This window comes from Phyllostomus discolor, chromosome 13 (assembly GCF_004126475.2).
Source record: "Phyllostomus discolor isolate MPI-MPIP mPhyDis1 chromosome 13, mPhyDis1.pri.v3, whole genome shotgun sequence".
In the NCBI taxonomy this organism is placed as follows: Eukaryota; Metazoa; Chordata; class Mammalia; order Chiroptera; family Phyllostomidae; genus Phyllostomus; species Phyllostomus discolor.
Window position 1 is genome coordinate 10,766,507 of NC_040915.2, and position 16,824 is coordinate 10,783,330.

Consider the following 16,824-nt stretch of genomic DNA (forward strand, 5'->3'; position numbering starts at 1 on the left):
AGAAAGAAGCCTTCGGAAAGACCAAAAAGAAGACCTTGTCTCCACACTTGTACGCATGCCTGAGACAACCAACCTTCCCCAGGACTGAGTCCACACAGGGCAGAGACAGCAACCCATGCTGGCCATTAGGGACAGGGATTGGTGGGGTTTGAGGAGGGTGCAGAATAAAGAAGAAAAAGAAAAGCAGTCTTTAAATGGGGAAGGGGACATGGTGGCAATGCCCACAGTGGGGCAGAGCACGTGTCATAGATACCCTGTATTCTTGAACAGTCTTCACATTTGTGAACAAAAGCCGTAGAAACATCCAAACAGGTAAGAAACATTACTCTCCCATCTCGATGACTGAAGGGACTCAGTGTGGACTCACTCACAGACTACTTGAACCAGGAGAAAAGGCTTGATCAAATACCCTCTGGGAGGCTAAACAGGCTTGATGACTTTCGTATGGGCTGTTTCCTCTTCCCCTTTCTAGAGAAAAGTGCTCTGATTACACAGGGCAAGAGAAAAGGCTCCCAGTACCTCCTCAAGTCTGCACAGACATCTGGCTGCCTCAGGCCAGAATTCATGAGCCAACGTCCAGAATGAAGGAGCTCACGGTGCAGGTGCGCCTGCAGCAGACGAACCCAGAACTCACTGTGAGCACAGGTGCCCCCACGCAGAGCTGTGTGGCCCTGGCTGTCACCGCTACAGGATTCAGAGGAGTGGATCACTGGAACTTGCTGTGCAGAATATGAAAAAGAAGTGAGTTGTGAACAAGGACCACCTCATTGGGAATAAGGCTCCTACCTGAGGGATAGTGGGAAACAGGATTCAAGGTGGAGCAACCAGCCCATCCATCTGGAGACCGTCACTTCTTTGGGGAAGAGAAATATTTTTACGCACATTTTCCCGCTCCTCAGGGAAGCAAAAATCAGACAGCCCCTCTGACTCACAGTGCAGCCGATGTACTGGGACTGGCAGGTAAACACACGGCATCTTTCACAACTCCCTGTGGCTGTTTTTCTTGGCAAAAATAATAAAAATCATGTGGTTTTTATTATGTCCGATTGGCTGCAATCATGCATCAGATTTCCTGAGGATAAAAACATTAATGTACGTATTTGATCGATCCCTTCTCTTGGTTCTGGAGAAGGCAAACGTCTAGAATAAGGGGAGCTTGTGCCCAAGCACGTACACTCCACGAGGGCAGAGAGTTCTGTTTTGTTTACAGCTGTGCCCCAGAGCCCAGGACAGTACCCACCACATTTATTTCTTAAATGAATTACAAAAAGAATGGCTCATCATATGCCCCTCACTCTCAATGTCATCCACCTACACTACACCTTGCATTAAAAGAAAAAAAGGCACTGACTGGTGTGGCTCAGTTGGTTGGGTGTTACACCACGAAGTGAAAGGCTGCTGGTTCAATTCCCAGTCAGGGCACATGCCTGAGTTGTGGGTTCAGCCCCCAGTTGGGGTGCATATGGTGAGACAACTGGTGGATGTGTCTCTCTCGCATCAATGTTTCTCTCCCTTTCTCCCTCCCTTCCCTTCTCTCTAAAAATGAATAAATAAAATTTAAAAATGATAATCATACAAGAAGCAACCATATCTCTAGGCCAGCATTTCTCAACCTTGGCACCAGTGACCTTTGAGGAAGGGGAGAGGGGCTGTCCCAGGCACTGTAGGGTGTTTAGACGCATCCCTGGCCTCTCCTCAGTAGATGCCGGTGGCACCCCCACCTCCACCCTCAGTCCCAGCAACCAAAATGTCTCTAGACACGGCCAGTGGCCCCCCGGGGTAAAAACCTCCTGTTGGTGGGAACCGCTGCTCTGGGCCAGCAGAGAGCTCCCAAAGTGCTGACCGACCCAGAGAACAGCTGTGTTTTCTGTCTTGTCCATGATGCTGAGACGGCAGCCAGGGAAACCCCTCTCCCTGCCTGCTCTGAGGGGTAAGCACACCAGACAGGCCCACGGTGAGGGCGGTGGGAGGAAACACAGGGCTGTGAAAACCAGGCAGACGTCCTGAACACAAATGAGGACTGAGACGCGGGCCCAGGCCTTGTCTGTATTCAACAGGAGAAACCACTTTGCCGCCGTGATGCAGACGGAGCTGGGTTTTAATGATCTCCTCTCACCCTCCTCCACCACAAGGGCATTAAAGAATTGGTACGTTGTACGGTAGCAGGGGAGCTGTCAGCAGCCATTGGACTTGAAATCTGGCTTGGAGCATCTGCTTCTGCTCCTCATTATGAACGAGGCTGGGATTCATTAATATCTCCACAACCAGTTTGACGGGCCCTTCACAGGACAGGCTCTACAAAGCATTCAGAAGGCCAGGTACAAATGTGAGAAGGGGCAGTGGCATCTGCTCCTCAGCTCTGGGGGAGCTGTGGGTCTCTTGTACCCACTTCCCTGACAAACTCAAGAGGATCAGAGAAACACTCCTCCCAGGCAGGATGCTTGCATGCATCCTCTTACCTGGGTCAAGTCAGTAATTGCACATTACCTGGCATGCCACACCCTATCACACTCTTCTTCACAAAAAAATCACAGAACCAATGCTGGCAAGGCTGCATATACATACATTCTCTCACGCTGGAGTAGAGTCAGTACAACGCTGCAGCACACAGCAGTGGCCTTCAAAATGCACCTGCCAGTACACTATGTATTTCTACTGCTGAGGCGATGTTGTAAGGAAGTAAGTCTAACCAGAGAAAGTCTCATGTGCCCAAAACATTCATCATGTAATTACTTAGAATAAGGAAAAATGGAAACAGCCAATTGTCTACTGTCAGATATTTTAGTTTGGTATATTATAGTGCATACATTCACTGGACTAATACATACCATTAAAATGTCATTTACAAAGAAAAGCACCATGCTCTACTAAAATGTTTATTCTCTGTCATTAAACAAAGAGAGAGAGAGAGAACACCAAATCACACCAGCAGCATGATGTCAACCATGGAAATAAAAACTCTGGCATTAAAAAGTCTCATGGAGGCAAATAGACCCCCAAAAACACTGTTAACATGACTGTTAACGGTGCATTTGGGAAGGAAGTGATATGTTTCCCTTTCTCTCTATCTTCTCAGCTCTCTTTTTAAACCATCTATTCCTTTACATTGGGAAAAGAACAACTTAAAGTCAAAAGAATAAAGGCAGACCCACAGCTGGTGCACAAACACTCCCTTTTCCCCGGCTCCCTCCCGGCTTTCCTAGGCTGTAGCTGACACAGAACAGTGTGTAAGTGTGAAGTGCACAACACAATGATTTAATACCTCACACTCTGCTGCAAAACGATCGGCAAGGTAACACATCCTTCACACCACACATAGTTACCGTGCATGCTGCTGATGCTGCTGCTGGTGCTGCTGCTGCGAGAACATTTAATATTTTGTTTCTCAGCCACTCTCAAGCACACAATGCACATTAACTGGCGTCGCCATGCTGTACATTAGGTCCCCAGAACTTACTCATGTTATAACTGCAAGTTTGTGCCCTTTGATCAAAATATCCTCCTCCTACCCACCACCCCTCCCACACATACACATACTGGCAAATACCAACCTACCCTCTGTTTCCATGAATTCAGCTTTTCTAGATTCCATATATCAGTGCGATTATGCTATATTTGTCTCCCTTTGTCTGACATTTATTTAGCACCATGCGCTCAGGACCCACCCATGTTGTTGCAAATGGCAGGATTGTCTTCTTTTTATAACTGACTAATACTCCATTATGTGTGTACATTTTCTTCACCCATTCATCTGTTAAAGCACATTTAAGGTTTTTCCATGTCTTGGCTATTATAAATAATGCTGCAATAAATATGAGGTACAGGTATTTTTTTGAAACACTGATCACTTCCTTTGGATATACACCCAGAAGTAAGATCACTAGATCTTATGGTAGTTTGATATTTTCTTTTTTAAGGAGCCTTCACACTGCTTTCCACAGTGGCTGCACCAATGTACATGGCCACCAGCAGTGCTCTGGGGCTCCCTTTTCCCCACACCCTCGCCAGCCCTTGTCTCCTGTCTTCTTGATGACGGCTGTTCTAACAAGTAGGAGGTGATGTCTCATTGTGGTTTTGATTTGCATCTCTCCTATCAGTGATGTTGAGCATCATGGCATGTACCTGTTGGCCATTTGCATACCTTTATGGAAAAAATGTCTACTCAGGTCCTTTGTCCATTTTTAAATTGAGTTACTTGTTTTCTTTCTCTTAAGTTATATGAGTTCTTTGTATTTGGATAAAAACCCCTTACCGGATATTTGGCTTCCAATGTTTTCTCCCATTCCGCAGATCACATTTATGTTTTCTTGTTTCCTTTGCTGTGCAGAAGCTCTTTAGTTTGATGCGGTCCCATTTGTTTATTTTTGTTTTGTTGCTTATACTGTTGGTATTACATCAAAATATTGCTGAGAACAACATCAAGGAGCTTTTTCCTAATGTTTTCTTCAAGGAGTTTTATGGTTTCAGGTCTTACATTGAAGTCCTGAATCCATTTCAAGTTGATGTCTGTGAGTGGTGTGGGAGGGGGGCCCCGATCTCACCCGCTTGCACGTGAATACCCAGTTTTCCCAGCAGCTGTTGAAGGGACTGTCCCTTCCCTAGTGAGTCACACTCACATGTACTCCTTTGTCTGTAGGAGCTGGGCCCCACTGCTGCATCTTAATCTCTGTGTTGTTTCTCTCCCCAACTGGAGCACAGGCTGCACAAGAGGAGGCAAGTTGCCTGGAACGTAATAGATGCTCAATACGTGTTGCTGGACTGCACGTATGAGTTAGACCGCAGGGAAGAAAAGCAGCAGCGCTGCCGCAGGGAAGTCACGCACACAAGTGGAGAGAGAGTGACAGGCACAAACTCGGGAAACTCTGTGGTCGCATCTCTAGAAGCTGAACATTCACCCATCTGATAACCAGCGGATTCCTCACCAAGGCAGGTGCTGAGAAAAATGCACACATACACACCCCAGAATGTGCTATTACACGACAGTCAAAACTATCGTATAATAGTCTTGGTGATGACCCAAAACACCCTTCCGCAGTAAATTGGGCAAACACACTGTGGAACACACATGCAGCAGTGAAAATGAACAAACTAGCCACACTCAACAATGCCTCACAAATTTGATGTTGAGCAAAAGAAGCCAGATGCCCCCACCAAAAAAGTCCTCATGATTCCACTATAAAAGCATAAAAGCAAGAAAAAGTAGTCTACAGTGTTGTAAGTCGGGGGAGTTCTTACCTGGGAGGGGGACAGGCAGTAACTACACGCACACAGGACGGACTTCCCGGCTGCTGCCAATATTCCAGCTCTCGACCGGGCTGCGCCGGTGTGTTCACTTTGTTTGTGGAAGGGTACCAGCGGCATATTTATGATTGGCACCTTTGCTCTGTGTACGTTCTACGTCAAGGAAGTATACTTCCTACCAATCCAGGGCTGCTGAAGACAGGGAATCTTCTCTGTGATTCTCTCTCCACTTTCTCCAGGACTAAACTCCCCACACTCAGCATTCATATTCACCAAATCCCATTTTGCCTAAACACTCCACCTCCATTGGAAGGCCCTGCACCCTTCTGTCGGCAGTGTCCGGGTCCCTAAACCCAGACGTAACAGCAGAGGTCACCCATGTACGTGAGTGACAGTTGAGACAAGCCGAAGTGGTGTGACCACCGGACAGACTCAGAGATGAGTGCCTGTGCTGCTTTCCCACAGGGACACGGCTCAGGTCACAGTGCCTCTGCACGTCCAGCTTGCGAGGGCGGCTCTGGTTCCTTGTAGACGGGGCCTTCCTTTGCAGAGTAACTCCCAATAGGCCCCTGACCACCAAGCACCCCTTTTTCTTCCCTCTGTCTCAGACAAAAAGTCTGTAGACTCCAGAGGACAAGAATCAGGCTTGTTTTGCTCCCTGCTGCCCCCTAAGTGACCGGCACGGTGCCTGGGACAGAGCAGCGTGGCCAGTGCGTCTCCGTGGCATCAACGTGTGGGCATGTGAACGGCCAAACACAACCACTGAGCCTGGGGACCAGAAAGGCAAGGATCTAGGTCCAGGATGACCGTGGAAACAAAGAAAATGTTTTTTAAACACATAGAGAGGTCCTTCTGTGGTAGAAAAAAAATTTTAAACCAACCTGTTGTACAAAAATTACACAATTTATCTAAAACCAGTAAAAAAGAACAGCCTTATTTTATCTTTACCACAGATAGCATTTTTAGTCTCTCATTCACTGAAAGTGACATAAGTCTCATTCAAGATGACTGACTGGCCAAATAAAAGTGCTGGGCACTGACCAGCTGAGCCACCAAAGACACAGAGGAAGCAGCCTGTTCGATGAGCACAGAAAGACCCAGAAACCGCCTACCTGCCCCTTACAGTGAGGCTATGGAAACACCCCAAGTCTGTAACTATTTTCTCTCTCCCTCTTAGCAACAATTTTGTCAATTTTAGGTACCATTAATTAGAGGAAATTCAGCAACGTGGGGTACAGCAAAGTTTGAGAGTTTGTTCAGTGGGCAATGGAATGTCTTCCGAACCAGAAATACTTCCACGTCTTGTTGAGCCTCATACATTTTCTAAATCTTGAGACTTTGTTTCTGGTGTCCTCTGACCTTTCCAGAACTACCTGCCCTGCCAAACAAACGGAGCTAGCATGCCCCAAAGGGCCTTGCAGGCACCATCACTGGGCAGCCCACACCCCTCCGAGCTGTTCTGTGTCCCCGTGCCCAGGGGACGCGCCCTCTGCGAGAAAACATTCCACGGCACACCCACTGCTCCTCGCCCATCACGTCCACTTCCGTACCCACTCCTCCACTCAGTAAAGCCAACACCAGAGCCAACTTCCTTCAGTTCTTCTGTGCACGAACACTGCCAGAGAAGATGCAAAGTCAGAGCAGGGGGCTGGGTTCGGGGCCCTCCAGGGAGAAGATGGTTTGTTGAGATGATCCCCTGGGATTCTGTCATGGTAAAAGTCCCTCATCGATCTCACTGTACTCATGTGAGTGAACACCAAGAGTCCAAGGCTCCGGCACTCCTGGAGCGCCCATGACAGTGACAGTAGCCGAGACCTCTGCGGACTCACACGCTGGGATGCAAGGCCCTTCTTCCCACTCGTGTTGGCGGCAGCCCTGCCGATGGAGGGGAAACAAGGTGCACGAGACAATTCACGGCAAGACAAGATGTTCCTTTTGTCTGAAATTGTACTATTCGTTGGAGCTGATGGTGCTGGCTGCTTGGGATGAACAATGGTTCTCCAGGGTTTTTCTGGAAATACAGTCTGAGAACTGCCCGCCCAGAATCACCTGGACAGCTTATTTAAGTGGCAGGTTCCCGGGTGCCACCCATAACCTGTGAGAACTAAGTTCTAGATTCGGAGACCAAGAGCCACAGTTAAACGAGCCCAGCAGTGAGTGACTCCTCACGATCGGAAGGGAGCCTGAGAACCACGGCTCTCGCAGCTCACTCTGGACACCTTCCCTTTCTGCCTTGGCCACGGCCAGTCATCTCGGTGTGGCCTGGCCCTTTCCAGACTGAGTGAGAGTGAGTCCCTGTGCGTGGTGGCACTGAAAGGCTGGAGCGGAACCGGAGAAGTGGAGGCTTCTGCCCTCGGCATGCCTGTCTCTTCCATGTGGCACCTGGGCAGAGGCGCCCAGGACACTGCAGTGAGCTCTGCTCCCCTGCTCCTGTCGTGGCGCCGGTGGGCTCGGGGCGGGCACCTGCTCGCCCACCACCACCTCATCATGTGGGGAGCGCCGAGGGGGACTGCTGCGGTGTGTGCGCTGAGCACCACCCAGGCAGAGCGTGCACATTATTACAAATAACTGTATAATACGTCCTTCCTTCCTCCCTCCCCACCACACCAAAGAAAAGCTCGTTTTAAAGGATCAAAGGAGACTGCCACCTGAGGGACATATTTGCAAAAAAATCATAAGAAAAGCAACCCAATTGAGTTAATTTGGACATTGGTGTTATCCCTCCAGGAGAACCTCCAGTAAGTCACATCACTAGGCTGTGAGCACACCTTTGTCTGTCTGTCAGTTGGGAGGACCCAGCCCCAGGGGCCGTGAAATGCCCCACGCCCATTGGCACTCCAACTCGGGGCTGCAGAACCTGCACACGAGCCATCTCTCCCCCAAGCTGTGACCCTGGAGGACAGTGCTGGGTTTCATCTTCAGCTTCCAAGCCTGCCGCCCGGTTGGTTCTCAGCAGCTGCAGTGGTGGAGAGGGGCCGGGGGAGGGCAAGGAGCAGCCCGTAGAGACCAGTCTCATTTTTTAAAGAAAAACTTCACAAATCATCACTCTTTCCAAGAAACTCTATGGCACCCTTACTTCTAAGCAGCACCGGGAACTGGAGGAGCGCTGCAGCCCAGGACACGTGACCACAGGGGCGGGGAGAACTCACGGCCTGCCACTAGAGCGGAGGAAGCATGTTCTGAGAGGGGAAGATGGGCGGGGGGCTGTCTACACAACAGGATGGCTGCCGAAGACGGCACAGAGGCACAACGCGGGGCAGGGACAGAACAGGCCATCCCTCCAAGTACCTGGCCCATCTGCGCACCTCACTGTCACAGGTGGTTCATTCCCCTGCCCCCAAAATGGGTTAAGTTGGAAACATGCAAAGCATGCTTTTCAAATGACCTGAGAAAGAGCTTGCTACTTAAGGGAATCCTAAGTCGAACACATCTGACGGAGACATATCGACGTCTTTCCCACCTCGAGACCTATGGACTGCACTTCCCGCTCGCCACCTGGCTCACGAACACCTCTGCTCTTCGCCCGTTGCTCCCCTTGTCCAGCAGGTCTCAGCGCCAGTGCCTTCCCCAGGGAGGTGCTCCCTGACCAGCACAACTCATCAGCCCCCTGCCCTTCCCGTTACACATTCTCTGCGCCTCTGGACCTCCACCCGCAGCACTCTTCCCAAGGGCACCTAAGCGACTGTTTGTGACTGCTGCCCTGTCTGCCATGCTAGACCAAACTCCAGAGGATAGAAACTGTCTGTCTTCCTCAGCCAGCACCTGGCCAAGGCCTGGGACGGGGCTGGCACCTGTGGAACGTTTCTGCACCACGCCCTGTGTTGGCTGTTCGTTCCTCGTTACTGGTTGGGCTTTCCTGAGCCACGGCTAACCCGCTGCGGCTGCAGGTGCTCTGACGGCCTGCAGGGAGGTGGAACTGAGGCGCTGTGTCTGTGACAGAAGGAACGGAGGCCCGGCCGTCCTACTCATATTTTCCTTTTGATTCCAAAGCCAACAAGAAGCACGTGCCAGACACTGCAGGAGCGTCCCCGCGGACAGTGATGCAGAGCTCCACGCACCGCAAGGCCGGCCTGGGACCAGCTACAGAACAAAATGAAGATCTTACTTTTTAAGATGGGCTGGAGACCACCGGATCAGAGCTTAGTATTAAAAGTGAAGCCAATTAGGGCTGAGTTGGCATAACAGGGCTCCCTGGGGAGCTCCTCACACAACTAGAGTTTCAGGCACAGCTGGGTACCACCTCCTCTCGGATCCATCAGGAGGAGCGGGGACCAGTCTCAGCAGAGGTCAGCAATCGTGAGAAACAGGCAGGAAGGGCTTCTGTGCCAGGAGCTGCTGCTGGAAAGTAACGGGGACTGGACCATGAGGAACCTCACGCAGCCTTCCAGCTGGCAAGGCAAGGAACAGCATGAGGACAGGCTCACGGACAATGGAACAGACGTCCCCAACATTTCTCTGAGACGTGAGACAGAAAGCAACCCACTCCCGCTCACAGGGCAGAAGAGAAACAACTCTTAGAAAGCAAATCAGAGCGGCAGGCACACCAGCCACAGAAAGATCGTTAGCATCTACTTTGTCCTCAGCCATTCCTCCTGAAAATGCCACAGGGTAGGGAGGGCTAGGCCAGTTTAACTGACAGGGGAACTGCGGCTCTGGTGAGACCCAAGCTCATTCCCGGCGAGACTGGAATATGAGTTCAGGCCAAGAATGGGCCCTTCACCATGACGTGGCTCAGCCTCTCAAGTTTTGAGTGTGTTTGGTTTGAAATATATTATATTGAAATGAATAAGAAATGACTTGTTATAACATATTCAATTACTAACATGACTCTGTCCCCTCCAGCAAGATGAACTAGTGGGCTAACGATCAGGTCCCACCCCTGCAGGAGAGCCTCGCAGGCACCATGATCCATTTGGGACCACTTCTTGCTGTTGAAAATCAGCTCATCAGCACGCAGGAGAGGAGCCGCCCTCCCACAGTCCAGTGCAGCTGATGCACTGTGGCGCAGGGTTGCGGGGACCGGGGCGACCAGGGAACTTGGCCTGGGAAGACTGACTGGGAGGAGAAGCTCTGCCATCCTCGCCGGGCAAGAATGAGGTTTTCTCCGGCAAGGGCAAGCGGAAGGTGAGGACAGAGAACACAAAGACGGTTAAGCCTATCAACGTTCCGAGTGTCCCTTTACCATGATTCCTGGGAAATAATTATTCCTATCAGTGGCCATCTCATACAGGGCATTTAAGAGAGTGGGTTCATTAAAGAGAGTCAGGATCACAAACTCATTTAAGTCTCCTTGAACCTGTTTAATCAAAATGATTTTCTGCTCTTCTCTATTACAAGCTGAGTTTCTGTGGTGACAGATTAATGACTGATCTGCTAAGCCATACCACCTCTGTTGTCACCCACCCCTCCAACTGAGCCGGCCACCATTCATTCCATCAATAAGCCCCACTTGCCCTTGAAACTCATTATAGCTGAGCTGTTGGGATCAGCTGAGCAGATCAGATGCTCCCTGACACCCCAGTTCTTCTGCGGAGACCACCAAACCCCACAGAGTGTGGGGGGGACAGGATGTGGCTGGCCCTCAGGGTCTCATTAGAGTTACAAACTCAGGTCACTCTGGAGTAAGATAAATGCCAAAGCAGCACTTCTGATTCTTTGGGCGGACTACAGGTAATTATCCTGGAGTTAAATGTCAGGGCTAGTTTCGTGTGTGCAAAAGAAAGAAAATGTCATGTTTGGTGTAAGCAACAATATTATTTTAATTGAATCAGAAGCTCATTATTAGCAGAAGATAAGCCCTGATGTGACCCCTACCACTCGGCTTCCCATTCCATTGTACTGTCTCGGCCCAGGGTTCCTCACTGGTCGCTCTGCGCACAAGGCAGGGAAGACTTGCAATGTGCTATCGTGGAGGCTCACGCCCAAACCCGCTCCACTGCTGACTGGCTGCTGTGCAGTGAGAGGCTGGAATCAGGCTGCCTGGTTCTGGTCCAGGCTCCTCTGCAGCCCAGCTCTGCTAACTCTGGGCAGGGAACTCAGCCTCCTGGTAAGTCTGGGATAATAACAGTATCTCTCTCCTTGGGTTGTTGTGATTTAAATGAGATAATATATATATAAAGTACCTTAAACAATGTCCTGCAATGTCCACTAAGTGCTTCATTAAAGTTAGATATTCTCTATTTCTGCAATGTTTTAATTTTTAATTATAATCAGCAGGTATTACCTTTATGAGAACAGCTTATTTAAGAAGAGAAAACATAAGAAACATGTGACAGTGTAAGAGAAAAGGTTTCCTCCAGCAGACAAGAAGTTAGTACCTGAGTAAGAGATCATGTTATTTCTCTTGCTCGCCCTTAGAGCCAACCCCCCAGCATGTGGTAGACAGTCAAATATTTGTTAAAATGAATGAATATCCAAATGAGTGTAGGAATAAACCAAGGGAAATCTGCTCATGGAAATAGTTATGGAAGCCAAATAAGACAAATTGGGAGATGGGCTGTGGCTTCTTGCCCCTTAATTTCAAACCACAGCAAAGTTAACGGGCAGGGGGCAAGGAGCACACTGCCAGCCATCATTTCTGTGTCGAAGTTCACACACTTGCACACCCATGGGTGTCACCAGCTCTCTAAAGGGCACCCATAGTTTTCAGCTTCACAAGTTCAAAAATTACTTCCAAATATCCTTCCCCCAAGGGCAAAAAAAGGATGAGTCATGGGAAAGGCAAGATGTTTTCTTTCACAATGACATTCAAAAACTGACAAGCATCATACCAATAATCTCAGGGCAGTATTCCAAAGGCATCGGTGGCGTCAGCAAAACGACTCAAACAGCAGCAGAGAAGCTGAGCTTCGTCAACCTCTGGCAAGGCCTGGCTCAGTGAAAGTGTCTGACTGGATGGGCCACTGCACTGGCTGAGCTGTGTCCCTTGTCCACTCAGCAGCTGGTTTCTAGAGGAAGCAACCTTTCACTCCCTGGTCCCAGGGGACTGAAGCTGTGTGGTTATTCCAAGCAAATGGTCCAAATGAAGACATTGGACTTGACCTAAAAGATTATCTAGTGTAAGTTTCACAACACTTTAAAGAGGTTAATGGCATTAAATTATGCCTGATCCATGGCTAGCATCAGAGGACCCCACAAAGCATATAAAATATTGATGAATGAAGATATTTGAGACTTTTTAAACATTTTAGATGTTTTTAATGTTACATTGAATTAAATTATCATTTTAAAAAATCTATGCTGCTTAAAACGTTAGTTTCACACATCAAATTACTCCAGAAACAAAAAAGCAGCACATTTGAACAGAGAAGCTTTTCTCTTTCTGTTATGCTGTGGACATTTTTATAATATGTAAGACGTTATTCCCTAAACAAACTAAAAATGCATGTTTAGAATATGGATTTCCAGCACTCATCCCAGAAGCGTGGAATCGGAATCTCCGGGGGAGAAGCTGGTGCTGGAATTGAGCAAGCGCCCCAGGATGAGCTTCAGGATAAGTCAGGGCTGTAAAACACTGATCCAAGGATAAGAAACACCACCATTTCCAAGAAAGACGGGAAATGAAGAAAACCCCAATTTTTAAAAACTTAAAGATAAATGTGAAATGAGAATAATGCCATGCTTGTGGTACACGGAGACTATGAACCCCTAAAGAGGCACGGAAGCACAGTAAATGTTCCCACGTCGCTCCGGCCGCAGTTGCTCTCCATCTGACCCAGCTGCCATGGGAAGCCGTCCACAAAGGGGCCTCTCCTCCTCCACCCCTGGCTCCGCCTCCTGTCTCTAGCCAAGTGAAGCATCTGCCCCATTCCTCAATTCTATCTAAAATGTAATGATAAAAGAGACAAACAAAAATGATTTCTACTCTACATGAGTCCGTGAATGGAAGCTCCATTGGGGCATCTTTGGGCGATTTGGGCACCTTTTCCAGCCACAGGCAAAGGTGGTCAGTGCAGGGCCCCCAGAGCTGCATAGAAGGAACTGACAGTAGTTAGCAGGGCAGGGATCCCATGGGCGGGTGGGGGGAGCAAGAAGAATATCTGCTGCAAAATTAAGACCCCCAAATAACTGTGGAGGTCACTGAAAGTGTTCGAAAGCCCCCTTCAAAGAGAAGCAGCCCACAGTCAACTAGGGGAAGTGGGGAAAGGAACAGAAAAAGGGGAGGGAAGTGAGCCCCCACTCAAGGCTATGGGTGCACCTGTTCCTCTAGACTGGGACCTGGAGAGGTGCTCTTTGCAAAGTACATGAAAACATCTGGATTCACTGGAATCCTCAGACTCTCCCCCTGCGGGGGATGGGGACACCCAGAACGGGGCTGAGAGGAACCAGTGAGAGAGGGTGACCTCTGCACAACTCCCACCTTCAAGAGCCCTGGGCTTGTTGACAAGAACAACAGAGGCTCCTGAGTTTGGGTCTCTCCCAAGAGCAGGCATTCCCAATGTTTGGTATCATAAAACTTCTTTCCCAGTCACCCACAGGCACCAGGCCCCAGCCACCCCGGGCAGCCTGTAGAAGAGCTGGCAGCAGCCCCCACAACACAGAGGGGATGCCACCCGCTGGAAGGACTGTGCCAGGTGCCTCTTGCCCCTGCATCCTCTGGGGCACACCTGGGGAGCAGCAGCCAGCCTCAGGGCCAAAGCAGGCAGCAGATGTGCCTCTGGGTGCCCAGAAATAACCTGCTCACCCAGAGGAGCAATCCTGGGCCACCCAGGCTCCTCTTCAAGGCAGGGGACCAATACCATGAGCTCCCTGCCCTTTCCCTTCCCCTAATGTTGTCAGAGATCAAAATCTCCACATTCCCCTTCCCCTACCCTTTTATCAGGCCACTGCCCTATCCCTCCAAACACCTGGAGCACTTGGAACACCTGGCTCTTTAACAAGTGAGCTGAGCTCACCCCAAACCTAAGGTCCGCAGCAGAGAATCTGGCACACCCTAGAGATGGCTCAAATCACTGCTGCCCGGGGGAAGTTCTCTGGGGGGCTCGGCGAAGTAAACCACCAACGTCAGGAGAATTCAGAAGCTCAGGGAGCCCCTCTCTCTGCAGCTGCTTACTGTTCACAGCATGTTTAGTTCTGTCACCACTACCACCACCCCCCCACCACCACCCCAGTCCTACAAATGCACACACCTGTACCACAGGTACCAGGTAAGGAGAATCAAGCCTTCGAAGTTCTCTTTAAAGTTATTCTTAGGCAAGCCGCAGCCCATGGCCCTGGGACCCCCCAAGCAGCCCTGGGAGGTCTGCACCAGTTCCACCTCCGCGCCCTCCCCGCTCCCGCCACTTCAGAGACCCTGGTTCACAAGAGCTCCCCCCACCCCCGCCCGCAGGGCAGCTTGGTTGTACTCACGTCTCGAAAGCGGTTCCAGTACTTGTCGCGGTCGTACTGGGAGACGGTGCTCAGCCACTGGTCATTGTCCAGGAAATTGCCGTTGGGCCCCGCGCCTCCCGCGAGCGCTTCCAGGTGCCGGCTCTCGACCTGGAGGACGCACCACGCCGCGGCGGCCGCCGCCAGCACCGCGATCGCCGGCATCTGCGGGGCGGGGGCGCGCAGCGCCGTGAGCGGGGAGCCGGCGGCCGCTAGCCGTTTGCCGACCGGGGCGCCGCGCGCAGCCCTGGTGGCCCAGATGCAGGGTCGCCCCTTGCACACCTGGGGCGCCTGTCGCGGATCTAGAGACCCAGGGACCTCTCTCATGAATGGCGGCGGGGATAGCACTCAGTCTCGAAGGAAGAGGCTGCGTCACAAATGAGGGGCTGCTGTCAACTAAAGAAGACCCCTGTCAGCTCTTCTCTGGGTGCCCACAACCCTGATACTCTCACGCGAGAGGCTTCAGGACCCCTCCGCAAAAATGCGGAGCCTTGGCTCCACAAGCCGCACTCCCACAGACGGCGCCCGGGGCTCCGAGCAGCAGTCCAGGCTCGGGCAGGATGGGGCGCGGCAGAGGGTTCCCGCAGCTGGAAGGGTCTCTCCTCGCCCACCCGGCCGCTTAGGCGTGAGGGGCGCGCGGAGATACCCCAGGCCCCGGACCCTGCCAGCCCCTAGGTGGTCGCGGGGAGGTCCCAACTACACCAAGTTGGGGCTCGGGGTTCTGCGGGCACGTACCTTAGGGGCCGGACGGGGTCCCCGCGTCCGAGTTGCCTGAGCTCCTGTGGTGCGGTCGCGGAGAAAGCTGACGGGCCTCTCGCTGACCAGCGCTCCTGCAACCCGCCGCCGCGCGTCCGGCCGCTTTGTGAGCCCGCGGCGCTCTGGCTCCGCTCGAGCTCTGCCTCGCTCGGGCGCGGCGTCTACCGGCGAAGGGGCCCCGGGCGCGCGAGCCGAGGCCTCTGGCGACCCCTGGCGGCCACACGAAGCGGTGCCGCCTGACCTGCGTGCCCGCCGCCCCTGGTCCAGCACAGGCAGGGAGAATGTGCTAGTCCACATCTTTACTGCAGGACTGAAACAAGCTTTCTCAGGCCACGCTGGTGAGAGAAACTGAGGGGATGGGGGACATAAGGCCAAGAAGCCGACCAACACTGAGGCCTTCCCAAAAGGACCATAGTAGGGCCACTGGAGTCAGAATCGCCTTAGTTGGGGGGAAAGGGGGCTCCTTAAAATGGGGATTCCTGGCTCACTCCCCAGGCTTGCTGAATAAGCATTCCTTAGGAGGGTCTCCCTGAGGAGAGTACACTTCTTCACTGCCCATCCCAGGTCGTGCACGCACCCACCTGCGCCTCTGCACTCCATGCTCTATACCATGCGCACTGCTTTCTGTCCCTTAAAACAGCTCTCCTGGCCTCCGTTTCTATCATTTCCGCATCCTCTGTCCCCAAATTGGCCCTGTGGGTGTGCCTCGGTGTTCTGCACAGAAGCCCTTGTCTGCTGAACTGGCTCCAGCATCAGCCTGCTGGGCTTTCCTAAAGGGGAGGGCAGGGCATTGGGGGGGGGGGGGGGGAACTAGACCTGGCTTCAGAGACAGGACACAGAAACAGGAGGCCAGCCTGACCCTCTGTGCCCCATTCACTTTCCAGATTCTCAACCACACCACACCCAGTGGAATAGGACTGGAAGGAGATTAATGCAACCTCCCTGTCTGCATACAGGTGACACTCACCTGCTGCCTTCCTCTTGTATGACCGTACCACATTCCCCAGACACCTGAGAGCTCTTTTAGAACAAATCTGACGCACTCACTCCCCTCTCCTCAGCACACACTTAACAGCCTTCGTGTTGCTTTCCCGATAAAGACCAAACTGCTGGGAGGAGTACCCAGGCCCTGCACACGGGCCCCTGCCTGCTTCCTCTGCTGCCTCTCCTGCCACTCCCTCCTCATTCCCTGACTTTCTGGGCAGGCTGGCCTTGGTGTAGACCTCTGCGGAGGTGGGCGCCCTCTGGCACTGGGCATCCACTTCTGCCGAGCCACTGCCCACACCGGCCCCCAACGCAGGACACACTAGTTCCCCTCAGCTCATTCATTGGATCTCTTCAGAGGACATCTTGTGGAGCCTGTGGACCAGGCCAGGACCCTGGCAACACCCTCCTTGAGAACACAATGCTTCTCCAGCTGTAAGCTCACTGCCCTTGCAATCATTCCACATCTCTGCTCCC

At 51.6% G+C, this 16,824-nt stretch overlaps 1 protein-coding gene across 3 annotated transcripts in view; it reads right to left on the reverse strand.

Moving 5' to 3' along the window:
• Window positions 1-15,500, reverse strand: part of SPOCK1 (SPARC (osteonectin), cwcv and kazal like domains proteoglycan 1) — a 459,872-nt gene extending 444,372 nt beyond the window's left edge. For 2 of the 3 annotated variants that reach the window (XM_028528573.2, XM_028528570.2), the window contains exons 1-2: window positions 15,343-15,499; window positions 14,590-14,772 (exon numbers count right to left, since the gene is read on the reverse strand). In XM_028528573.2, coding sequence (XP_028384374.1) covers window positions 14,590-14,772 — 183 coding nt within the window. In that variant the 5' untranslated portion in view covers window positions 15,343-15,499. Of the gene's footprint in view, window positions 1-14,589; window positions 14,773-15,342 lie in introns of all 3 variants that reach the window. The other variant, XM_028528572.2, reaches the window with a different exon arrangement.
• Window positions 15,501-16,824: the final 1,324 nt, after the last annotated feature.